The following is a 27,233-nucleotide window of genomic DNA, read 5'->3' as shown; positions in this document are numbered from 1 at the left end:
TCTTTCATTCTCTGGAGAACTCCATCCGTTTTGCCAATATACAAGGACTGCTCCAAACGTAATGCCTCCTATTTTATTGTGTTGGCCTATGACTTCACAAGCAGATGCTGATGGTATGGCAGTAGAGGTTGAACCTTTGTGCCAGTATTCCATTACATTTTGTTGCCTTATGACAGATGGAAGCAGAGGGGCAATCTGACAAAATGGCATCTGACATGGAAGTGAATATGAAGCAAAAGTGTGTAATTGAATTCCTCCCTGCAGAGAAAAAAGTGCACATTAATTGGCATTCATTCACTTTTTCTGAATGTTTATGGAGACCTAATAGTGAATGTGAGCACAGTGAGACTGTGGGTGATGCATTTCAGCAGTAGTGACAGAGACTGTGGGTCACCTCCACTAGTGCAGTACTTTATTAGTGCAGCATGCAGGCTGCTGTGCATTGCTGGCAAACATAGCATGAACAGTAGTGACTATGCTGAAAAATAACGTTTTGTAGCTGAGAATTTTCTGTATCGGGAAGTGTTCTTTTGCTCTTTGTATCTCTTGTAGTTTTCATGGAAGTAAGTAGAAGGCAGTACTTTCAGAGCAACTACATATATGTAAAGATATAGTTCTTTTATCTGAACACAGCATTTCAAATAAAGTGGCTTCAGTTGATCATCCTTTTTTCTCTAGTGATTTATCTGCAAGATTTTAAAGTGTATTGCTGTGGAAGTTCACTTGGTTAACAATGCATCTAAAGCTTGACTTTCTTGTAGAGCATATACACTACAGAAGAACCTTTAAGCAACCTCTCACTATGTATGCAGAGAAGAAAGATGTGCACGAATGAATCCATAATACTGTTCTCATCCTAGCCCTCTGCAAGGTTATGTAGGGAATAGTTCATCTGAACTGCTCTAGGTGTTCAGTTTTGAGTGAATTGAATAGCTCTCTGGATCTATTGATTAAACAGACTAAAGCTTTAGTTGGGCTAATGTGAAAGGCTTCACTTGATATGTGTAATGCTATTAAATATGCCCCAAATATCCGTACCAGGCCTCCAGCCTCTTCTTCAAAAGGGTATCCCTCAGATCCTCTGTGCTTCTGCCGTTCCCATAAGGTTGTCTCAGATACCCCAGGACATTTTAAGTGGAACGGCACTGGACGTCTTTATTTAGAAAACTGACCGAAACTCCAAAATTTTTCTGAGTATTAGTAATGATAGCAATGCCTCTGATTTTATGATGTCGCCCCACAACACCAGAAGCAGATGTTGGTGAGAAGACAGTAGAGGTTGAATCTTCCCACCTATATTCTGTTACATTTTGTTGCTGTGTGACAGATGGCAGCAGAGGAGCAGTATGACAGAATGGCATCTAACATAGTAGTGTGTATGAAGTAAAGGTGCGTAACTAAATTCCTCCATGCAGGAAAAATGACACTCCTTAACATTCACCGACTCTTGCTGTGTGTTTACGGAGGTCCAACAGTAAATGTGAGCGAAGTGAAGTGCTTTTGTGTATTTTGTAGCTGAGAACTTTATCAAATAGTGTTATTTTGCTCTTTGTTTCAATTGTAGTTTCCATAGAAATAAGTAGGAGGCATTACTTTGACATCCTGAGTACCTAATTCACGTGTAGATACATAAATTTGCCATCATCATCTGTGAGTCAAATCTTTCTCTCTTAGCTTTTTAGTTAAATGAGAGGAGTCTCATCATCAGCTGAGATGATAATATTCTATCTGAACTAAAATGCCCAGCTGGTTACAAGTAGAATAAAGGACGTTTTGAGTAGAAGGATTTACCACCTGGCTTACTTTTTCTTGTCTTTCTTTTCTTTAATCACTTCTTCAAGTTGAAAGGTATTTTATTACAGGTGCTATATTTTATTCTCTTTTTGTGAATTATTTGCTATTTGTAAATAAATATTATAAAGTGAGTTCAAATATGTATAATCTCTCATGTAATTGCACTCATGTTGTTCTTGTCGAAATCTTATCTTCACATTCAGTAGTTTCTCAAATAGATTACAGCCATGGTTTTTGTAGCAGTTCCAATAGCACTATTGCAAAACCATTTTATCTGACTTCTACCAGTATATTTTTTTATTTGTCAATTTATTTTCTGATAACCGATTTCTTTTCCCCATTGTAGGTTCAATACTGACAGTTTGGATCTCTAAAGAAATTAACAACATCTTTGCTTAATATTAGCAATAATAAGAACAATAGTATCAACACATTAAGGGGAAATTTAGGGACTATAGTTTTTTAAAAGGTCTAGAACATATCTTCAAATTCTTCCAGGAGTGACTGTAGACTGACGAAGAAAATGAAATTTTGATTTATTCCAAGATCACATTTGCAAAGTTGTCTCTGAATCACAAAGATTAGATTAAAAGTAATGCAATGAGTACATGGTGCTATGGAATCTGATTGTTGTCACTTGGTAACAGTTTCTAATTTCCATGACTCAGTTGGATTTTCAAGGTACCTTGTCTGGTGATTTATTTTGTTGAATCTACTTGGAGAATCCAGGCCATTAGCAGTGACTGCAGCATCTTTGGGAGTACTTTTGCCTTGGATTAAATCTTATGCCCTGTTTCACACATTTCTGCTCTCCCACTGTATAGCTGTTCTGTCCCAGCTGCCTATCTAATGATCAAGGACTCAGTGTGGGGAAACACTTGTTTAAAATCTGTTGTAAAATGTCATTTAAGCACGTACTCATAAATGTAATCTTCAATTCACTCAAAATGTCTTTATTTTAATATGCTTAAATAGACAACCTGTGGCTTAGAACAATGTTGCATCAGATAGTTAGCTACTTTCTGGAGTAGAAGAAATTCTGGCTATTTTAGATAGAGATGAAGATTAACAAATTAATTCTGTCGTGCTTTTCAATTTACTCATGCTTTTTCCCAGAATTTACACCTTTGTTTTTTTCCTGCATTGCATTTTAAATGTCAATAGCTAGTATGATCTCCAGCAGAGCTCTAATAGGCTGTCATTGGCTGTTTGTCCTTCTTGAAGAAAGGCAGCCATCTACCAGTGTGACTGTCACCAGACAATCTCTTGCCACAAAAGATTCTTTCTTTGTATAGTGGGCTTCCCAGATCGGAGTTTTTGTTGGTGTTTTTTTCCTTTTCATTCACTGTGTTTGAGCTTAAAAATTTATTATGAGCATTTATATGGCTCATTAATGACTGTCAGTAGTGGGAAAAAAACACACAAAAAACACCCTTGTCATTTTACTGTCAAAACAAGACAGAAAAATGTATTCTTAACTAACTATCCTACTATTTATCTGAGTTGAGACAATCACGGATGGCTTCTTTAAGAGCTATATTGGCAGCAACGATTTTAAACCGAGGATCTGCACTGATTTTTCTTTTAATTTTTTTTTTTCAACTCTTTTCTGTTGCCCTTTTTAGAGAAAAAAAATGTTCAACCAGGATAAAACTTTTTCATGTGTTCTCTCTCTCATGACTCTTTTGTCATTTCTGCCTATGTTTGAATCTTCCATAGTAGAAAATAGAGAGCAAACATAAGTCAAAATAAACTATCATTTAAGGAAATAAAAGCATTTTCTTAAGAAAATTAATGTGTTTTATATATATTTTTAAAGCATGTCTCTGTTGCCTTGGTTGCTCCGATTGAAAGAACTTGGTGTACATAATGCTGCAACTAACGATGCCTTGGGAGTCTCAGTACTACAACAGAGAGAGCTTGTAAATAACAGCTTCGGAGGTTGACATTTATTACAAGCAGAAATCAGTAGGTGTTCTGTGTCTCAGCATGCAGTTCAGTGTGACTTGACCGCCCTCTAGTTAGGGGTCGACTTCTTCCATTTACAGAAAGGAGGATCCATTCACCCACCATCCTAGGAACACTGGTAAATAGGTTTTGATCAAACTATCATCATTTCTCATCCCCAAATGACTGCTTTCTCATCTGTGAAAGGTTCCATCATCACAATGTCCTGTTTGAAACTGCCTGCTTTAAACAGCTGCCAATAAACAGCTCCTTTTATAATGTACTTCCTGCTATACTGAATTTGAAGGTAAGTATAAAAGAATTACTCTTTAAAGTATCAGAAATATTTTAAATCAGATAGCCCTCTCCTTAGAAGCAACAAGAATCACTGCTGTTTGAAGCATTATTATTTAATACGCTTGTTCGCTGCTTGAATTTTTTCCCAAGTCAATTTTTAAAACAAAAATAATCTCCCTGAGGCTCCAAATAGCCAGAATTATAGCAGTATCTAATTTTAAATTAAGCTCCCATATCGTCTGTGTGTGTGTGAAGTAGGTGATCTTACACAAAAAGCACCGGCTTAAATTAGCTTGATAAAAGTCTGTATTTAGGGGCTTAACAGGCTTGCAAGATAAATAATGGTCTTGATAAACATTAGAATGGCTCACTTGCTAGCCTTTTTGTTTAGCAGTGTTTTTCTCCTTGTACTTTCCAAAGAATGATGAAACACCCAGAGTATGTAAATTAAGCATATAATATCCCAGTTGAAAGGAAAAGAGTTTTGTTTTAGTTCCACTAACAAATTTAGAAACTGGGATTATTAGATTTACTGTGAATCAAAACACACAATGCTTGTTAAATGTGGGAGATTCTGTTAAGCACGTTAAGATCTGCTAAGGTATATAAATGCATCTATACCTATGTAAGAAACAGATGTCATGACTGTACAGGTGATCATGACATGAAATCTATCCTGTGCATGTAATTTTGTCTGCACTTATGCTATAGTCAGTGATTAAATAGCTCAGTAATGGATTTATCACTGACCCACAATGGTAGTGAGGAAATGGTCTCAAGTTGTAGTAGGGTAGGTTTTTACTGAACATTAGGAGGAAGGTCCAGTTGGACATTAGGAATACATACAGATTAGGAGGAATTTCTTCATGAAGACAATGATCAAGCTTTGGAATGGACTGCAAGATCTTGCACCTGAGTCATGGCAACCTCCCACTATAAGTACAAGCCAGGAGACAAAAAGAACAGAACACAGCCTTGCCAAAAGGGCTTTGGGGTACTGGTGGTTGGCAAGCTGGACGTGAGCCAGCAATGTGCCCTCAGTGCCTAGAAAGTCAACCGTATCCTGGGGCTGCATTAAAAACAGCACAGCCAGCAGAGTGAGGGAGATGATCCTGCCCCTCTGCTCTACACTCTGAGACCTCACCTGTAGTACTGCGACCAGGTGGGGAGTTCTCAGTACAGGAGAGACATGAACCTGCTGGAGAGCATCCAGAGGAAGGCCACAAAAATGATCCAAGGGATGGAACATCTCTCCTATGAGGACAGGCTGAGAGCTGGGGTTGTTCAGCTTGGAAAGAGATGGCTCTGGGGACACCTGAGAGTGGCCTTTCAGAATCTAAAGAGGTGCTATGAGAAAATAGGAAAGAGACTCTTCAGCAGGGTCTGTTGTGATGGGAGAAAGAGAAACGGTTTTAAACTAAAAGAGAGGAGATTTAGACTGGGTATAAGGGAGAAGTTTTTTTCCAATGAAGGCACTGAGGCACTAGAACAGTTTGCCCAGGTAGATGAAGGATGTACTTGGACATATTGAATGTCAGGTAGGGTGGGGCTCACAGCAGTCTGGTCTAGCTTTAGGTGCCCCTGTTCATTGCAGGAAAATTGAATGAAGTGATGTTTTAGATTCCTTTCCAACTCAAACAATTCTACAATTCTGTGATTCTGTGGTTTGGTGGTGGGATTCAGTCAAGTTGACAGTCAGTTGTGCTCTTGAAAGTCTTTTCTGAGTTAGATGATTCTATGATTCTATTGCAAGTACGAGAAAGTGCTAAGAAAAACAGAAATTATAATGAAATTTGAGATGTCAGTGATAATTAGCTGTTATGAATATTCATTTCATATTCATTCTGGATAGTGCCATTTTTCACTATCTTTAATAAAGAAATAGCATTTCAAGAAATAGAGATATAATAATAGTCATGTGATAATTAACATGGTCTTTACTGAGTGTTGTAGCACTTATCAAGTGCCACGTGGGCTGGAGCAATGACTAGAAATTTAATTTTCGAACATGGCCAGTTCAATGTGTTTAGCAGAATCATTTGACATTCTTGCAGAACTGCTAATTTACAGGAAGATAAAAATCTGCTTGCAAGTGTTTTCACTCATGCTGCAGTCTCATTACAGAGGCTGAGTGCAAAGCTGGAATTACACAACTGTAAATCAGGACCCCAAATGAAATGAGGGGTGAAAAGAAATGAAGCAATAATGCTCCCAAAGAACTGTGACATCCAATTAATTTGAGGAAATATGATTCACTATCCTGCTTTCAAATTGGCATACACTTAAATCCTGTGGACAGAAAACTAGTATGTTCTTAAATGCTTTTTTTTCAGTCAAGATGGAGGCATCCATGACAGTGTAGGAGGTGGTACTCTCTTTGTCTGCTACGTGTTCTTTATAGAATCATAGAATCATAGATATCTGGTTTCAACCCCCATGCTACAGGCAGGGTTGCCAACCATTAGCCACATCCATTCTGGCCTTGAACGTATCCAGGGACGGAGCGTCCACAACCTCCTTGGACAACCTATTCCAGTGCATCACCACCCTCTGTGTCAAAAACTTCCTCCTAATATCTAACCTAAACCTCCCCTGTCTCAGTTTAAAACCATTCCTCCTTGTCCTATCACTAACTGCTCTCGTAAACAGCTGTTCCCCCTCTTGTTTATGCACTCCCTTCAAGGCTGCAATGAGGCTCTCCCTGGAGCCTTCTCCTCCCTAAGCTAAACAAGCCCAGTTCCCTCAATCTTTCTTCATTGGAAAGGTATTCCAGCCCTCTGATCTTAATCTATTTTGAATACTACTTAGCATTACTGTCTTCTAGTATTCCTTACAAAGGTTGTAGTATAACCTCCTGATTCTGTACTAAAAAGTACTAATACTGATGAAGTGCATTGAGTCTTTCACTTTTTTTTTTAATACCAACCTTTGAAGCTACACAGTCTGTAGAACAATAATGGGATCTTCCCTGAGTTTTACTGAATGTTTTGAAAAGACAGCATGGTTTCAAAAGAAAAAATAGGTAGCTGAAAACCCGAAGCCCTCAGAGAAAGAGCATAATGGAATTCTTCATTTAAGATTACAGAAAGATGCAAAAAAGCAGAATATCCGTTAAATTAATTCTAGAGAACCTCTTTTGTGTAAGTACTATATGAAAATAAGTGAGATAAATATATTATCACTACTCCTTTTGCATCTCACTGATACTTTTTTTTTTTTTTTATTTAGTACCCTTCTTCATCTAGCATGTGAAAGAAGTGGAAAGAAAACAGATTTGAAATTATGTTGATGCAGTATGGCTAGTAAAAAATGATAAAGCACATATGCTAGTAGATCATGTCCACAGCCTCTATTATGTAAAAATCCCACTTCTATTTTATAGTTCTGAAATGTGGGTTTTCATTGTCTGAGAGAGAAAAAAGAAAAGATTAAAGCAATGGGGAGAACATTCTTGATTTGTAGTGTGAAGGAAAAAAAAAAAAAAAAAAAGAACCTGCACCTGGTTGTGAGGGAAGACTCTACGTAGAGCCCTGCTGATGCTCCAGGAGAGATTTACCTGGAGCATTCACACACATTAGCTCGCATCAGCAAAATATCTGTCCTATAAGGGCTGCATGCTAACAACTCTTAGATGAGTGGCAGGAACAATAAGATTGTGTATGCAGATTCTACCAGTGCATACCCCAGGAAACTGTGGAGGAGAGTTGGTAAATTTCCTACCTAAGATTCTGAGCAAAAACTACTCGTAAAGGATGAGATTCCTCAGAATGCAGTCTCCTTTCCTGATGAACAAGCAAAGCAGATTTGCTTTCAAACCTGGTTCTTTTAAGCAGTAAAGACATTCTACAAAATGTAAGTTGTAGAAAATAGCTTTGGATTGCATGGTTGTAAGGTAATCGAGTTTTAATTAAATTGAAGAGTAAACAGAGGCCTATAATAAAGGGCATCAGTTTCAAATAGGCAAGCTATATAGGCAAGCAAGGTAAGCTATAGGCAAGGTAGACAAAAGTAGTTACACATACAAGCAATAGATGGCTCAGATTAACATTTTACTTGAGATCTGGGAGTCCTGTTTAATCCAAGTCCAAAAGTATTCTTGAGGATATATCCCAAGGAGAGAGATAGAATACATTGAGGATGGGCTTATAGTGGGGTAAATGTTCAGTACAAACAAGTGTTTAGGAGTAAATAGAGAAAGTGCAAAAGATGTAAAGCCTTACACCTAGCAGAATAAAATGAGACCTTCCATAAGTCAAATTCAAGTGAAATGCTTAAGAAGCATAAGACAGAATATGCTTACGGACCATGCAAACGTGAAACTGGAAAAGAAAGAAAACAAAGATTGCTAAGGACATTGAAAGTAGCGTAACTGTTTGCCCCAAATTAAATTTTTTTTATTTTCAACAAGACTAATATCAAAGAGGAGTGGTAGTATGATTTAAGTTTCTATGTCCTATATAAAAGGCTTTATGTGTTTAAATTGTTCTACTTGAGAAGTTAGGTTAAACTGCATGGTAGGCATTACATCTTTATTAGAAACACTGGTGGGTAATCAGTTCAAAGACATAATGGAAGACATTAAGCAAAGAATTTGAAAAAGCCTAATCCCTGCCTTTGGATATAACCTCATAGTCACACTGCAGCACTGTTTCCATCCTTGGCTGTTTGGTTTAAACTACTTAGCTAATCTTATTTATACTTATTTATTTCTAGCTGTAATTATAACTCTTATTTCCCAATTTGCTACTTTTGTTTTCCCAAGGGTAAAACAAATATTATTTTAATCTAACTTATCTAACCCAAAGCCTGAGCAGCAACACTTGTCTTTTATTTCTTTTCTTCTTTAACCCAAAGTTAATAGTCTTATTATATGTTTCCTACAGATCCTCAGAAGTATTCTTTGTTCATATGCTTTTTTGTTATTAACTCTCCAACTTCTGTGTCAGGCCTTCCAACAAATGTGAGTTGCTTTGGTAAGGTAAATGTTACTTACCCGTAGAAGCACCAAGGGAGTCATATCCTGGAGTTAAATAGAAGCAATAATGCCATCATGTAAGACACAAATTAAATTATATCTGGAATGTGTAGTTACTTATACTCACCATTAAAGATAATTTCAAATTGAAACATGTAAAGAGAAGGGTTGCAATAATAATCAGAAGAAAGCCTTTTTGTAACATCAGCTCACTTCTTCTTTTTCAGCTCATTGTGAAAAAAATGTGGCTAAGTCTAGAGAACTGAAATCTGTAAGGGTGTATGATTACGTATTGTAGACAGGCAAGAGAGTAAACACCAAAGAGAAAGGACTCTTTCTAAGGATAAACGGTTGCAAAGGACAATTGGATGATGATGATAGTATCCTGAAATTAAAAGGATTCTGACGGTCAGTGGAAGTAGGTTTGGGAATAACCTCTTAATAGAAGTGAGTTAGGTGTTCTAGCCAGTTCAAATGCATAGAATGATTAGTTGTATGAAAGAGATGCAATTGTTTGATACAGATAGGAGTCTGGTGGACCCTTACATTCCTGTAATATTGTACCCTTTTTTAAAGGTACAGTTTGTATGCGTTGAGTGCTGACCTTTCCCATAGTTTATACTACGTAAGAAATCTTTTTATTTGCTGACACAACTAAACAAAATCAAGACAGTCAACTGAAAAAGAATGTTTAACCTTCTTGTATCCTTTTTTTTTTTTTTTTTGGGGGGGGGGGGGCGCAGGGGGTTTTTTACTTCACTTTTTCCTTTTGTTTTGAAATGCAAATCACTAAAATCAAAGTACATTTGGTTTCCTCTGGATTATATTTTTAAGGAAGTTGCAGTTCATAAAAAAAACATCACCTAATTCCACTGCTGACCCAGTCAGAATATCGTGGCCTTCATTTCCTTTTTGGGACTCAGCATTTCTGTAAATATTAAATACATAAACTGTACACATTCAGAACTCTTCTAAATCAGGAGTGAGACTCTGCTTTGTTCTGCCTCTTGTCTGGATGCTCAAGAAAGCAGGAAGGGTCCCTTGTACCCTTTTGTCTGATTCACCACAAGCTTCTGCAAAGCAAGATACAATTTAATCCAGATTTATCATCTGTCCTCCAAGTACCAGGAGGCAATATGAAGCAAGAATAACAGATGTAGCCATGTGTATAGTATCAAGTGGGAAATAACTCAGAGAAATCTTTTGCATTTAACTTGAAAACATTAAGAGAATCACTTGAATGATTGTCAGGTAGAAGGTCATTCAATCCTTGCAGAAGGAAGGGAAAATGTCCTGTGCTGTGTCTGGAGATGGCTGAAATAAAAGTTGCACATAAAGCAAGCTTTCTGACCCAGAGAAAAGGTCTATATTGAAACTGACTCCTAGATTTACGTATTGTCTATTCAATCTAATAGGGCCATATAGCTTGCAACATGGTATTTATACCCTGGAATCCCAAAGAGTTGTGTTTGAAAAATTACTGCAGAGAATGAATGCCAGGTATCTTTCTTCTTCCACAGATCTAATAAAACCATTTCTATAAAAATTCAAAGATAACAATTCCATGCTGTGTTTTGTGGATACACATGGAAAAAACATCTTGCATATCTTTCCAATCCTGTGAGAACCTTTTGAGGACTGAGTGAAATTACTGTTCTTGCATTCAGAGAAGTACAGAGCCTTTTCCCCAATTTCACCTGACAGCCTGTGAGGTGAGAATAAGGTCTGATGACGGTTCACTGACAGTGATTGGTTTCCCTAGCATCCTACCAGCTGTCAGAAGGACATAATGAGAAGCAATTCATAAAACAGCGAGGTCCAATACAAGAAAATAGCACTAAAGTTACTGCATGTCTGGATACAGCCACTGCTGAACTCACTGACAAAAGCTGTGAAAGACTGTGCCCATGGAGGAGCCCGCCAGGTGTACTGTCAGGAGTGCTGAACCAGGTGCCTTACAAGAAATGACAGTCTGAAATGTTATGGCATGAAATGCTCTAGTGTCAGAGCTCAGGAGGTTTCCATGGAGCAGTGTAAGAATAACAGCAACAGGTCTGTGTGGTCGCATTCTTGGTACTCTATATTTGAACCCATGCATTTTACAACTGACAGTGTCAAAGAGGCCAGCCAGAAATTGTAAATGGCTGTTACAGTAATCAGATTTCAACATAGGTACAACCACACCTCTGTCCATTCTGTACCAACATACCTAGCCAAAGCATGACCTGCATGTTCACAGAAAGGCTATGCTGCTGTACTCTGTTTACGTCATCTCCTACCTTTTTCACTGTGTTTGTAAGATTGCTAATGTGCACTTTTTTTAATCCCTGCTTATTTTGTTAATAGAACCTCACAGCTTTTATTACAGAAATTTGGTGTTATTAGAATTTGCATTGTTTTACATATTCACTTCTAGCTTATTTCTTCCACAGTGTTTTTCTCACATTGTGTCTTTACACCTACAATGTGCCTCTGGGAAGATTTTCCCGTTACTTTAATCATATGTGACCTTTTTCATAGAAATTATAATCCAGAAAGAATGGTTAATGTTATCTTAAGAGATATTCTAACATATAAAATTCCAAAACATCACTTCCAGATAAAAAATAATAATAATAAATTAAAAAAACTAAAGTCAGCAGTAGATTTCTTCAGTTAGATTTTTTTTTGTGTGTTAAGAGTTTGCTAAGACTTTTTGCAAGCTTCGAACTAAAACTGATCTTTAGTATGTGCTAGACAGCTTGCATTTTCCAATTACAAAAGAATCTGACCAAGTAAGAAAGAGCAGTAGAGAATGAAGTAAAGAGTTTAAAGTTATAGCATCATTATGAATAATACGTTTAAGATGCTTTGTATTGATAATAGTAAGTATTTGATTAAAGAGGATATTGCACAAAGATTTTCTCTTACATTACAACATGAGGTTAGAAAGAAGTAAAGAATACCTAGTGGAAAAGTAGCTTGTCCATTTAATTGCTTTAGGAAATGATACATTTAATGTTGTGGGAAGAGCACGGGTACTTGGATCTGTGGCTTGATTGGAGAGACAGCTCTTAAGATAAAATCAAACAGCAGATTCCTTTCTTACTGTGTCTGTAGTCTTTGCAGAGGCCATTTGATGCAAATATAGCTGTTGTGGACTCAGTCATAATCAGCTTCATGTGCCCATACTGGCACTTGTGGGGCAATCAGATGCTGCAGCTCATCTCCAGCTTCATATGCATTGTGGTATCAGCAGAGCAGTGTTTGCAGCAGGCCCTGTGGGTCTGCCTGTATGGTGATGCGGCCATCCTGTTCTCACAGGCTGGCAGGAGCTGTGCTGGCACAATGTTGCAACAAAAGCAGGTCATTTGCTATGGCCTGGTGAATTTCTGCCATGTGCTCATCCTCTGCCATAGATATAGTGGAGTGACTGAGAAAAAGAGGACAAGGTGCATGCATGCCATATGAAATACGTAGAGAGGCACTGCTTCCCTCAGTCTCTCTGCCATTCCTCAAAGGCAGCTTTAGTTGCCATGGGCTCTTTATCTCAGATGTAATTCCTGTCAGTGGAGTGAATTACCACATTACCACAAGAAAAAGGTTCCAGATAGAGAATCTATTTCTGCAGAGACAGACCTGGGTTAGGAAAAAACTGTACGTATATATATTTCAAAAGCATGGGATCCATGAAAATCAAGCCCCATTCTGGGTGAATGCCTTTCTAATAGTCACTATACAGAAATCTTTTTCATGAATTGTCAGTAGAGGCTGGTAAACCCCGAGAACCATTGCACCCTTGCTCAAAGGGACTGCTAAATTCTGATGCCATCAGTCTCCTTGGAGTCTAAGTACAAGTCATTACCCCAAGTCATCCCAGGATCTCCAGCCCCTGCTGGTGAATGGTGTGAGGGTTTTGGTTAAGAGTTTCTCATGCCATCAGGGAGATTAACATCTTTCTGCATCAGTTAAGGGAAATGAGGTCAGCAGTACTTCTGAAATTCCTCACATGATTTTGCCATGAATTCTGCTTTTGCACGTATGAGTGCACAAACTAGGTGCTACTGTACTAAAAATGTTAGGCATTGGCAAAATCTGGATATACACATTAAATCCCACATATGTCCTTTTAGAATTATTGTAAGGAAACTGGAGGGCCGCTGTTGGAATGCAGCATGCTGCGTATAGTAGATATATGTAACCCATTAAAATCAGTAAATCACCTTAGCCTGAAAATGCCATCAGAATGTAATGCAGGGGAAAAAAGAAGTGAAATGATGCAGGAAATGAATGATACCGGAGGCCTGCTAATAAAACAATGTTATACCTTCTTGGCCTGCCTACTAGTATACCTATACAGAAAATCCTTATTTATGACATACAGTATAGTCTGCAAGTTGCTGTGTGTAGAAATACCGTGCTGAAAAGTGCCATTCAGTTGGAACACCAAATGCATCCACTGTAATTGCTAACACCCGCAGCACTCATTATAGCCTATCATGACCATGGTGCATGTACCTTTCAGTCTTCTGGCAGCTCATTCTGTTTGAAGGGTTGTTTGGAAAAGGAGCATTTTCTGAAAAGGACGTGGATAGATTGTTCCAGTGATAGGCCAGAGAAGGGAATGGAAATGCAGAAATATGATGACAAATATGATGTTTGCTTTGCTTCAGTTGCTTCAGTACTACAGAATGTAGCATGCTCAGAACTGCCAGCTTCTGAAAGAATGGAGACTTCAGCATTGTCGTGGCATTTAAAAACAAGACATCTGACAGTGGTGGAAAAAAAAATCTTCAGGATTTTTCAGTCTTGGATCAACAAGATTTGATTACTTAAACTGGCACTGTCAACACAAGTGCCCTTCAGGTATTTCCTTTGGTATCTCTATGTATTGCATTAGTGTAAGGCATCTGCCACCCCAGAAGTTTATCCTATCTTGCACCATAGAATGACTTCTAAATTTATACAGCCTGAAGCAGCTATTGAATTGAAAACAGTGTCTTTGTAAAGAACAATGCTTTCTGTCACAGAAAGATATAGCTGATCTTGAGTTTAGAAAAACTACAGAATTACTCAGTCAACTTTTGCAGCAAAACTTCTGGTTGAAGTGTCTTTTGAAAACAGTTGGCATTTTTGGAAGAAGGTGCAAGTAAAATATTTCATTGAACAGGCAAATGTTAGAACCCTCAGCAAATACAATTATGCATTTGTACTACCCAAATGGCAACATGTGTAAATAGTGTCCTGCTTACCACCACAGACTGAAAAGTAATGTTTTAACTTTTTCAGTTGAGAGCAGAATCATACTTTTTTGTACTCGATCATCCCTGCTCCTTGGCTTTTTGCTGGTTATATTAATCTGGTGTGTTTACCTAGGTATCTTGGTCATGTAAACATAACACATTCTCTAGAGTGGAGTATGCTGTTCATTAGCAGTGAAATTCTAACAGCCATCAAAAAGCATGGAAATTAGGCTTCTTCAGAGGAAAGAAAATGTTTATTCTTTGTTCAGACTTCACATAAGAAACTGAAGGATCAACAGGAAAACATCATGAACACAGTAAAAATAACCTGAGGGAACTTCAGAGCTATCTGTGAGACTGTTTTATCTATAGATCCATGAAGTAGAAAGGCGTAATAATCTAATCCTTCTATCTCAAGTTCTGTGGACAGGTTGAGGCACTGCAACTGTAGCTGACAGACTTGACCTCTAACAAGGCAGTAAATTCAAAGTTCTTTAACTACCAACTGGTTATGCTTAGTCTCTCTCTGAAGAAACAGAAATATTGTCCAGCTTGAGTTGTAAACATTTTGTCCAGTTTTATCCACTGTAAATCAAAATGTTCTCAGTGCTGGCAAATAAGGTGAAGAATTTTTAGCTTATGAAGAGAACTGAACTGAACTGAACTGAAATGAAATGAAGGCCAATATTTCTCTTCATCATTAAACTTTATTTGCAGCATGTTCCATGCGTGCTGGGCGACTCTTTATGAATTCTCTTTAAAATTACAAATTATCTTCATGAACCTTGATATAAGACATTATTTTTCCTATTAGTATAGATAATATTGAAGAAACAAGCTAAAGTAATTAGAAATCATTACATCAGTTGCTATTCACATACATATCAAATATGGTATACTCTAACCTCAAAACTTTATAATCCAAATGTGTGATGTGTGAAACTAAGGAAGTGATATTCAGATAAAGAGATGGAAAATAATACAAAGTTAACAAGATTACCCAATGTTTGGTGCGTGGTATGTAGCACTTGTAAAGTTGATATTGTGTTAATTTTAGTAAATGAGTAATAGTATTGTGAAGTATATGGTAGTTAGCAAATATCTGGCTTGTTCTGAGAAGAGTGGAAACGTAGTCCTTGTGACAACAGCATTGCTTGGAATTGCATGTGGTAATTGTTTCAAATCTGGAAATTCTCTGCTGAAGTTTACTGTTCTTAGAAAGGTCATTTTCAATATAGGAAGACCATGGATCAGATGAAATATTTTACTGGCTGTGAGTCTTGTATGCAAAGTCTTTGTAGAAAGCAATCATTACAAAAACTGCAAGATAAACATGTTTTGAATACTATATGTTTTATCTCCCAGTTGTTACCATTGTATATGTCTTTCTCAGGATGTAATGTCAGAATGCACCCAATCCAGTACAGCTTTACATTTCCTTGATCTTCTAGGCTTGGCTGGAAGCTCATGTCCATTTCTTGCAAGTAACAATTGCTTACATAAACCAGTTTGTTTCACTGATATACATAAAGTCTATTTTTTCTTTTTTAAAAAATGAGTTCATTTTTTGTCAGATCAGTGATCTTATCCACTTCCTTCTTTGATTACACTGATTATATTTGAAGCAAGTGAAGGAACAACTGCATGGTATGAAGTCTGCTCCAAAAGTAATGCCCTTTATTTTGTTATGTTGGTCCATGATCTCAGAGGTGGATGTTGATAGTATGACAGTGTTCCCCTTTGTGTCTTGTTACGTTTTGTTGCCATGTAACAGATGGCAGCAGAGGGGCAGTCTGACAAAATGACATCTGACATGGAAGTGCGTATAAAGAAAAGTTCTACAACTGAAACCTTACATGTGAAGAAAAATTGCACATTCACTGACATTCACTGATGTTTACTGAACGTTCACGAAGACCAAACAGTGGTTGTTAGCACAGTGAGGCAGTGGGTGGTGTGTTTCAGCAGTGACAACAGAACAGACAACATGAAAAATAAGTCATATTCTGGATGGCCGTGCACAGCTGGTGCAGATTTTTACAAGCATGGCTTGCACGTTCTTGTTCACCTCTGGTACAAATGCATAGCTTATGGTGGTGACTATGTTGAAACGTGTTTTTTGTAGCTGAGAATTTGCTCTATGAAAAAGTGTTATTGCACTTTTTGTATCTTTTGTCATTTCCATGGAAACATTTAGGAAGCATTAGTTTTGGAGCGACATATATACGTGGTCCAAAAAAGGGGAATAGTGAACTACTCTGCTCTGCTAACATAGTCTATAATGAAACCAAACCTTTATTTCTATAATGAACAGATTAGTAATCAACATAAAAGTGTTAACAGATTAGTACTGGCTTTACTATTGAAATCAGTTAGTGTCATCTATTTGCTTTTATCTTACATGTATGTAATACATGGTGGTATCACAAAAGTGATGGTAACAAAGCAAAAAGTTGCCAAAAAATAAAAACTAAAAACATTTACTATATCCTTAATGTGACAGGATTTACTTTCAACAGCAGTCAGACCAGTTATATTATGGAAATGCAAAGAAAATGTTTTGTTACAGGATCACATACAAATCCTACTGTTTGTGTACTACTGTCAACATTTACCTTCTTTAGCAAAGTTCAGTGTTATTTTCCATCTGTTACCAGCTTATCTCATGTTTTAGATTGCCCCCTATCCATATCACTGTATACACGTAACCTTGTGTTTGCACTCTAAATCAGATAAAAAATTACTGGCCTTGCTTTATGCAAAATAATTATTTCATTTCTGTTCACATAAACCACTTTATGTAGAATCAGCCTTATGATTTTTCTGTGTATCTGACAATGTAGTGTTTCAACTGGATTACACCAATCAGCTGTCTGACAGAAAGAAAAGTAGTAATACTAGTCATAAAACTACACATTATTTATTTATTTGTTTTCTGTTTGTTTGTTTAACAATAATTGAAGTTTAAAAACCACGTGGATGTGGCAGTTGTCACTCTAGAAGTAATTCCATTAGAGCAAGCAAAAGCCATCACATATTATTGGATTATTAGAGGAATGCATATTATTTTGTAAGGCACTGATTTTAGATGCTTAAATCTTGTATTTCCACAATAACTTATCCTGGTTGGATTAGTTGTTAAAGGCTGGAGATAGCGGAGGTTCCTTTCATCTTCATGATCTTAGTTTATCCTACATCTCTAAAATTGCTATTGCTCTTTTGCACTGTGAGGATGAGTACAAAATCATTCATGTTTTTGTTCCAATTTATTGGAGAGCAGTAGTAATATCATATAACAGAATTGCCAAGATTTGTACCAATTGGGAAAATACTAAGCAGATTTAGGATAGGAACTCATGATCTAGTGGAGACTGTACTTTTAGTTATTTCAGATGGCTGCAAAAGAAAGAAATGACTCTGAGGGAGAGCTTGAACTATTCATACAGTGACTGTTTATGAGTTAGTAGATATCCTGGTTAAATTACATCTGTACACACAGAATAATTAATCTGCATTCCCATCTACATTGCCAATGGGAATTTAGTCTATACTATCCTGTTTTATGAAACATGCAGCTCTGAAATGAATTAAGCACATTATAAATGACTTTAAATATTATTTTGTGGACAGTATCAATTAGTTGAAAAGGATGAATTGTCTATCTTGATTTTCATTCTGTTAAAGCTTATCTCAGGATAGCATCATATTCTACATTCAGTATGGCTTTCCATTTTCATGGATCCTCTATCTACGTCATCTGTTTTGATTTAAGCAAGAATTAGAAATGCCTTAGTCGTTGCTGAAGCTGTATTCGTTCATCTATTTTAAATTTCCTGGTAATTCTATTGTATTTTATTTTCTAAGTCACTAAGAGATTTTGTTTTGTCTTGATTTGTTTTGTAACGCACAGCACTAGGGAAAATTAATGGTTTTATCATCTCAGACAAAAATAAGAATACTAGCAATACATAGAAATGTATTGAAGAAGGAAAATGTTGGGAAACAATCAATTATATACAGCCCTTGAGAAAATTAAATTTTGGCTTGAATGATTAATGTACAGTGTCTCAAGAACTCAGTGAAACCCATCTTAAACTTCTTGATGTGATCAATTCCATTTTATTGCTGTGAGATTTATGCAGTAAAACAAATAAGTGGTTGATTTATCTTAGTGTTCCACTTGCGACAAAGCGTAATAAGGGTTGAAGAAACAGGAATGCAACTACTGTATGGAAAAGAACTGATTGTATGCTAATATTGTTAAGTGATATTTGAAGATGATAGTAATTTTAGACTTTATTTTTTTGTAGTTTTAATGGTTTCTGAATGAATCTTGCACTTCAAATAAGGATTCAATTAAAGCAACTATTTTTGCATTCAGACTTTAATATTATATATGCCATATAAAATCCCAGAGTTTTAGGAAGTTTAAAATAATGCATTTTGAATGGAAACTGATGTTCTCTGTTTAAGTCAAGAATAAGCAGTGCAATGGAAATGTATTACAAACTTCCTAGGTGTTTTCCTTCCAAACCATGTGCTGGAGATACATCACTAGGATGAAAGAGTCAGCTATTTTCTCTACGTATATTGTACACAGCAGTTTTCTGATGCAGTCAGAAAAAAAAAGTAACAATGAGGAGGAAAGATGCTTGTGCAAGATAGAAACTGAAATTAAGTCTGGACAATGCAGAAGATCAGAAGAGACACCGTATAGAGTGTATGGGGATCCTTTCCTTCCCAGTATCATTTTATGAACAGCTGAACGCAGCAGAGTGAGTTAACGGGCTGAAGAGATAACAACTGAGTGGAAGACTAATCAGTTTGTTACACTGTGTTTGTAGGAGGAACTCTTCTTTCCTGACTATGTTTTCAGAATAGCAAAGCTTCTTATGCAGGTTTTTTGTTGTTTGTGTGCATACATATTTAATGATCCCATAAACTTTAACTTGAGGTGTGCATCAAGTTTTAACCTCCCAACAAAATATATTTAAATTATTTTCTGAAGCATGGCACAGCCTGTTATTCTATGTCCTATTTTACCCTCTATTTCTTCCATATAAATTCAAGTGAACAGGTGATAATTATGAAAAGTGTGCTCAAGGAAGATAGAAAGGGATTTCTTTGAAAAACAGATTGCATGTGCTTACAGGGCAGTTGATTTCTACTGGATATCTCCCGTCGTAAGGTCATGTCAAACACCTGTGTTACTTGCAAGTGAAAGTCAGAGAGGAGAAAATAAACAATCTCCTACAAAGTAGTATTCGTTAAGTAGCTAGGTCAGAATGGAAGATGTTTTTTTATGTATTATAATTCATAGGACTCTCTTTTGTTTCTGTTATTAGCATTGGATATATGTGCAAAAAGAAGCTTCACCAAACTTTTTTGTTCTCCACTCTTTTCATACAACATGAATGTAAAAAACAGTCTTGCCAGGTTTGAACTGCAAAACCACAAGGAAATTTTTCATGCGTCTGCTACCTTGAGTAGGTACCCATCCACAGCATAAATGCCTTAAAGTTTACTTTATTTTTTCTCCAAGAGGGAAATAATTGAATAGATGTAATTCAATCTAGGGAAAAGCATTTGAAGGCAGGAGAGTAGACTTGAAGCTGTTTTTATTTTTATTTCTGCTGTTATAAGGGTTTTTTTCAGCTGTCTTACAGAGTCAGTCACACACCTTTTATACCTTTTATTTTCCATAAGGAGTTGCGTGGTTTCCTTTCACTTCCCTTGAATGAAAACAAATATATGAATTTGGTATGTGCTGAGGTGCAGGCTGGAGTGAGAATGCATTCCAGGGTCATAGATTGTCTCTTGATCACATTCTGTCCTACGGAGTGTAAGTCATTGATTGCATTTCATGGGCCTTAAATCAATGGCCAGTAATGGGCCCCAAATTTGCTTTAGAAATAAATTGAGGTTGATTCTGTCATCATATGAGATAGATCTAAATGACAGGTAAAGCTGTATTAAGGTATGAGACCCTATAGGAGACACTGCATCACATACCAGCCCCTGAGACACCAACCTTCTCATGTTCCTATGATGTCATAGAATCATAGTCCAACTCCCCTGCAGTGAACAGGAACACCTACAGTTAGATCAGATTTCTCAGAGCTCAGTCCTGACCTTTAATGTCTCCAGGGATGGGGTATCCATTATCTCTCTGGGAAACCTGTTCTCGGGCTTCACTACCCTTATTGTAAACAACTTGTTTTCTTAGATCTAATCTAAATCTAAGCCTCCCTTCTTTTAATTTGAAACTATTTCCCCTGATCCTATTATAGTAGACCCTACTGAAGAGTCCTTTTTCTTGTAGACCCCCTTTAGACAGAGAAAGGACAGTATCAGATTTTCCCGGAGCCTTTTCTTCACCAAGCTCCAGTTCCCTCAGCCTGTCCTCGTAGGAGAGGTCTTCCATCCCTTGGCACACCAAAGATAGGTGGCTTAGCCAAATGAGACAACTCACCTCCCTTTGTGTATTATATCCCATTTTTGGTAGACAGTAAGAAGGTGGTATGGAAACTCCACTCTCCTTACTCATCTTTGTGTGTTTGTGACAGGTAAAACATGAAAAAAGGCCTTTTTTATCTCCTTGAATTTTGAGTTGATCAGACAGCCCGTGAGTATCATATAGGAGTAGCAGATACTCTGTGCTAGCTGGAGCACTTTAAAAATTACCTTGTAGAAAACGTCTTTTTGAGGCCATATCCCATCCAAAGAGAAAGGGTAAGCTTTTGGGGTATTTTTTAATACATGGATATTTTTGAGGTCAGAACAAGATTGCCATTAAAAGTGATCGGCAATACTTTTAACTACTCCTTTTTGTTGTGTTTTCAAATACTTATTTTTCATTATTATAGGTAATATGAACAAAATATTTTGTTCCTATAACTAATGAGTATTGTGATCATACAAGCAATCAGACAGAGTACGCATTAGTGGGTCATGAATGCAGACTATGTATTAGAAACTCACTTGCTTTTCACTTTCTTCTGTGTAATATATGGAGATGGAGCTGTAGAGCAAACATCAAATATGACCTCTTTGCCTACTGGACTTACTTGTGGAATTAATTATTGTAATATTTACTATTCATCTACTGTGTACATTATTGATTGTAGTTAAATAAGTGCAATAGTATATTATTCAAGTAAGCTGCAATTCTTAAGCAAAATTTCTTAAGCAAAACTTCCTAGAATCATGTAATATTCTTTAAACAGCGGATTTTCTGGTTGTTTCTCTGGAGTAGACACTATATTTGCTCAATTTGCTCCAAGACATAATTTCGGTAATCGGAAGTAATATTTTAATTTTTTTAAATGGTGCTCACTTGTTCTGTGGATAAATCAGAATTCTCCAGCGAGGCAAGATTTGATGCTGCAACCCTAGTTGCTATATCTCAGATTCTTCACTGTTGAAATTTATATTTCCAGTAGTTTTTAACTTGGCTGGAACTACTGGAGGCTACAGCTTGGACTAAAACTACAGAAACAAAATAGAATTTAAAGTATATTTGAAATCCAAATATGTTATGTGGCAAGCTTTGCATTCTGGCAGAAACAGGTTATTGGATGACAGGTATTTGAATAGAACAGGCTGTCAGCATTGGTACTTCCAGTGAACTGTATTTCTTTTAAGGAGTTCTACATCTTAGAAGCTTAATGTTGTTTGCTTACATTAATTTAAGGTTGGAAAATGCTCTGTGATCAGTAAAATGTTGTTTAATCATTCATCCTTTATATACAAACATGGAGATTCTGTGTGTTCTGTTCATATTCTTTGTTTCCTGGTTGTATGATAGAGACTGAATGAAGTAAATTCAGAGTCTGAAACTATTCTGCAAGAAAATTTCAAAAATCTCTAGATCCTTTCAAAGGAATTGTTAAAGGCAGTTGCTCTTCAGTTATTTACCTTTGGCTCAGTTCTCTGTTCTATCATTTTCTGTATAGAGAAGTATTTGTGTGGATCAGTGAAGTTTCAGCCTCTGTATCTGTTGAGGTAATTCTGAATTCAAATCCTGCTTTCCAGTCTGTTCAGTATCCCTCTCAGCATCGTGTTGTTGGCTTATTAAGACAATCTGAAATGCACCTTCCAAGTACTCCAGCACATTCTGCTTAAATTCCTCCTAATACACTTGAGCACATTCATAGCTAATCTCTAAGTAGGGATATCTATTGTGATAGCTAATAGTTTTGCTAATATTGGCTAATATCGTATTTTACTGTTTAGCTTATAAAAATGACGTGTTCTTTGGTAACCATTGATAGAAAACCAATGTTTGTTTCAATTTCTAATTGGCACCACCATGGTCACTGACTTGGAGTATACAAATGTATCAAATTCAAGAATTCTAATTCTGCACAGTAGATACTACTACATAAATCTTTTATGATACATTCAGGAAAGCTTCTGACATTTTTTTTCTCCCATTTTAATTTTTCTAGACCATCTTGTAGAGCTCATCAAAAGCATTTGGTCGAGCTTTTTGAAGGCAGGTATGACCCTAGGCATTTCAATTAGCCCTACATGCCTACAGTGTAGCTTTGCTATGGAAAACATCTGTAAAATGGCTTTGCAGATTTCTTCTCTCCTTGTGCTTCAGCAATTCTTAATCAAGTTAACTTCATTAAGAAAATAAAATTAATTAGTGGTGAGAACGTCTTTTGTAGAGATATTCTTCAATAGAGAGTAAGACTCATCAGGATTAAGAGATGCTCAGTAGGATATCTACTCCTCTATCGTATGCAAAACCTGTTAGCATTCTTTGCACCTCATATACATATTTTCCTTGAATCCTGTGATATCCTATTTATCATACCTTTCAGATTGTATTTACACTGAATGACATGAGTGGTATTTTCTGAGTAAATATTCTGTTATGCTACAGCATTCAAAATATTCAGCATCACTTTCAGAAACCATTTGAGCTTATGAACTCATTCAGCTTTATTCATTGTGACATTTTTTTCATAACTTCTGAAGTATATAGCCTGTGGTCATTATAGAGGTGAGTATTCTCTAACAGAGAGGTCAAGAATATGTATTTTAAATGTTTTTCAGTAGTTTTGATGAGTTTATAAAGGCACAAATGTTAATAGAAGCACATCTTTGCACTTTAGAAGGTGCAAAGAGAGATATGGGCGGAAAAAGGCCTTACTCAAATCCTCTTGTGTGGTATGTTTGTGTATACTGCTACCTCACCTTTCTGTAACAATAGCATAAAGGACTCAAAGTCAAAGTCAGAATCAGGAGGTTTCATTTTGTCTGAATGTTATTTTGCATTCAGAAACATCTGTCTGGGGACTAATATTTCTGGGAACTGCTGTTTTTTTTTCACTGTACAGAGTGAATTTATCTGAAATCAGCTTTTCTGCTCTTACTCTGTGCAGACTTTTGCCTGCTGATACAGAATCATAGAACAGCTTGGGTACTTCTATGAGTAGACTGATTCTTTTTATAAGGAACCTACTGATCTGCTGCTATTTATACCTGTGGGAGACAGTTCCCACAGGTGTTATCCTGCTTAACTACTGTAAGCTACAATTCCTAGTGAAGAAAAGTGGGCAGTTATCCATGATCTTTATAGCCTATTCAGGTTCATCAGTATTCACTGCATTAAAGCATCTGAACATGGCATGCGGGAGTAATGAATTGAACCCTTAGACTTTATGGATAGACCTAATTAAAAATAGTTACTGATGAGGTAGGACGCTTGTGTTCTATTTTCTTTTCAGTGTGGGAGTTTGAAATCTACCTCATCTCTGGTCTGTTGTTAAGGCAAGGGAGAACAAGCACTAAACCTTTTCTATATTAGATTTACCGCTGTGTAGCCAGAAGCATTGCAAACAGAAGGGAAAACATAATGCCACAACCTAGCACAGAAGATGTTCTTTTGAAGCAATCCCTTAAAAAAGTAGGGAGAAATTGCTTGAGCATTTCTTTACGTATCATCTCATTAAAAATAGATTTGAATCTGTGAACAGGTTGACATTGCACTGTGAGACATCCACCAAAGAAGTACTAATCAGAACTTGCAGACTCACACAATTCAGCTAAGTGCTTCTCTGATAAAATTTGTAATAAAATTTAATAACTATCGTTCTAACAGCCATACTACCAAAAATTGCACCTAAATCTGTCTCAGTCCTCTTATCTCTTGCTATGATTCTAAGTGTTACTGAAGTGTACTCCTTATTTCCTCTTAAGAATCCCAGTGAATACCTTTATTTTCAGTTTATAGGTGATAGTTGTAAAACTTAAGGACTTAGCCAAGAATTTAGTTTACCTTCCTTGTTTTCAGATTCAAACAGTGCTTTCCCTAAGTCACTAAGCAGATGTGTTCTGACAGAGCTTTCACTTTAGGATGCTTATGTTATATTTTTCCTGAGCACGATATCCGTTACAGAGCTGTCTGGGAAATAAGCCAGTTATAATGGTCCCGAGAGAATCTACAGGACTGCAGAACAGGGAAAAAAACAAGTGTACTTATTTAAATATATGAATGTTTCTCAAATTGGCACAGCAAATGTCAATTGACAGATTTTGATGAATTTTGGCACTAATTTCAGATCAAACTAAGAATAAGGCTTTAATTTAAAATGTATTTATCTCTTTATTGACATTAATACAGGTCTCAGTCTGTAGATGCTGAGTTGTCTTTCCTCATTATCCATGCCTTCTTTTTCTATTTTTTATTTTTTCAGATTTTAATGCTGTTTGGGTATTTTTGTCCTTTCAGGCATCTGTATATCTCATCTGTGAGCAGAGCATTTGCTAAGAATTATAAGATCGTTTTCAAATCATCTTTTGATGACAAAGTGCATAGTTGCAGTTTAAATGTATTTGGCCATGAGTGTCTTGTCTATCTTTGAGAAGGATGACCTCTGGCAATAGAGATTTATTTATTTAATTAAATATTTTCATCTGGAGTCAGCTCGAAGGGTTCCAGATGTCAGAGCTCTGACTTATCATAGTGCCAGATTTTAAATGAAAGGTCCCTGGAACAGAGTTTATGTATTGAATATGCAGATACTCTACCATTTATAGAACACCAGTAAAATCAAATATTAGCATAAGTGCATCTTAAAATGAAAAAAATCACTATGTCCTGTTACTTGTTGATAGAGACCTTTTGCTTTTTGAAAGTCAATGTGAAAAATATATAGGGTTAATTAGGCATACTTTTATCAGAGTACACTTAAAGTCTTTAACCAGCATATACTGCAAGAAAGTAAGCCCTTCATGCCTCCTCTTTTAGGCAACTGTGTACAAGTGCAGAGTTTTTAGATGGGAAAGAAGAATCAGAAATAAAATTTAACTGTCTTTTCCTAATTGTTAAATAAAGGAACAATGAAATCTATAACTAATAGTACTTGTTAAAAGTTGAAATTATTACTTATTTTTGACATTGAAATGTTTCAACACTTTTAATTCTTGAAATTCATAGAAACTTTTTACTTCTTCACATTTTTTTAATTTTCAATACTCTTTTGAGATTATTTTATGGCACAACAGTAGCAATTAAAAACAATGTAGTATTTGGACTAGATGATCTCTGAAGATCCCCTGCAACTGACCTGTTCTGTCCTATTGAGTGTTTTTTTATCTACTGGTGTGCTGTAAGAAGATTTATTGATGAAATCCATTTTTAGGTATACATTTTATTTTGTGGTTGTTTTAGTTTTGAACCCTAATACTACTTAACACTGCTTAAAACACTTAGATCAAAGAGTCTCCTGTTTGTACTGTAATAAGAAGAGGCTAAGCATCAAATGTACTAATTAGAGAAGCAGCTGTTTTGCTGTTAATATCCTGGCTTGAAATAAATTTTTCGAGGAACATGAAAAACTCATCTGATCTTTAGAAGTTGCATATCATACAGCTGTATATTAAAAACAAAACAACACAAAATAAAAAACATTTATCTGGATAAAGGTGTCAAATGCACCCTCAGTAAGTTTGCACATGACACCAGAATGGGCAAGAATCTTGATCTGAGAATGCAGGAAGGCTCTCCAAAGGAATCTGGATAGTCTGGATTGATGGGCCACATCCAGTCTTGTGACACTCTTCAAGGCAAAGTACTGGGTGCTGCACTTGAGTCATAATCTGTGGAGAAGAATGGCTAGAAATTTGCCTGGCAGAAAATGACCTGGAGTCACTGATCAACAGCCAGATGAACATGAGCAAGCAGTGGTGAACATGAACATGAGCAACCAGGTGGCCAGGAGAGCCAGTGGTATCCAGCCTGTGTCAAAGGTAGTGTGGCCAGTGGGATTAGGGAAGTGGTTGTTCACCTGTGTGCAGCACCAGCATCTGCGCCTTCATTACTGCGTTCAGCTTCGGGCCCTTCTCTACAGGAAGGAGGTTGAATTGCTGGAACATGTTCTGAGAGGAGCAATGAAAGTGGTGAAGGAACTAAGAAACAGGATGTATAAGAGCAGCAGAGAGAACTAGGGCTGTTTAATTTAGAGAAAAAGAAGGCTGAGGGGAGACCTCGTCAATATTTACAGCTATCTGAAAGGAGATATCAGTGAGGTGGTGTTGGTTTCTTCATAAAGTAGGTAGACAGTCAAGTATTGGAATGAACTACCCAGGGAAGTAGTGAAGTCCCATCTCTGGAGGTATTTAAGTGGATATGGTTTAATGATGGAACTCAGAAGACCTGGTTAATGGACTTAGATGATTCTACAGTTCAATGCTTATTAAAATACTAAGATAATAATTAGTGACATCCAGATTCATTTCTCTATTTAAAGAACTTTCCAGTTATTTTGAGAAACTAGTTGCAGTTAGGTTTTTCTGTCATCAGCAATGAACCATAGGACCTTTTAAAAGGTAAAGCTTCGTTTCATGTATAAGACAAAAGCAAGCATATTTTTCCCTTGAAGACTGTCAGTCAATCCATTTTTAAAGCATTTGGAAGGATTTATTTATTCTAACTTGAAGCACCTATTTAAGATAACCAAGATATGTTTACATAGTGGCAGCAT

At 36.6% G+C, this 27,233-nt stretch overlaps 1 protein-coding gene across 7 annotated transcripts in view; it reads left to right on the top strand.

The window, feature by feature from the left end:
• Positions 1-27,233, top strand: part of TAFA5 (TAFA chemokine like family member 5) — a 442,754-nt gene that overhangs the window by 380,589 nt on the left and 34,932 nt on the right. Inside the window, exon 4 of one of the 7 annotated variants that reach the window (XM_052668832.1) lies at positions 22,686-22,736. The exons of the other annotated variants lie outside the window; for them this stretch is intronic. Coding sequence (XP_052524792.1) covers positions 22,686-22,697 — 12 coding nt within the window. The 3' untranslated portion in view covers positions 22,698-22,736. The remainder of the gene's footprint in view (positions 1-22,685; positions 22,737-27,233) is intronic. 7 annotated transcript variants of the gene reach the window in all.

Source organism: Tympanuchus pallidicinctus, unplaced genomic scaffold (genome assembly GCF_026119805.1).
Source record: "Tympanuchus pallidicinctus isolate F22 unplaced genomic scaffold, pur_lepc_1.0 scaffold8, whole genome shotgun sequence".
Lineage (NCBI taxonomy): Eukaryota > Metazoa > Chordata > Aves > Galliformes > Phasianidae > Tympanuchus > Tympanuchus pallidicinctus.
Note: the sequence above shows the minus strand (reverse complement) of the source record. Positions and strands in the feature narration are given on the sequence as shown.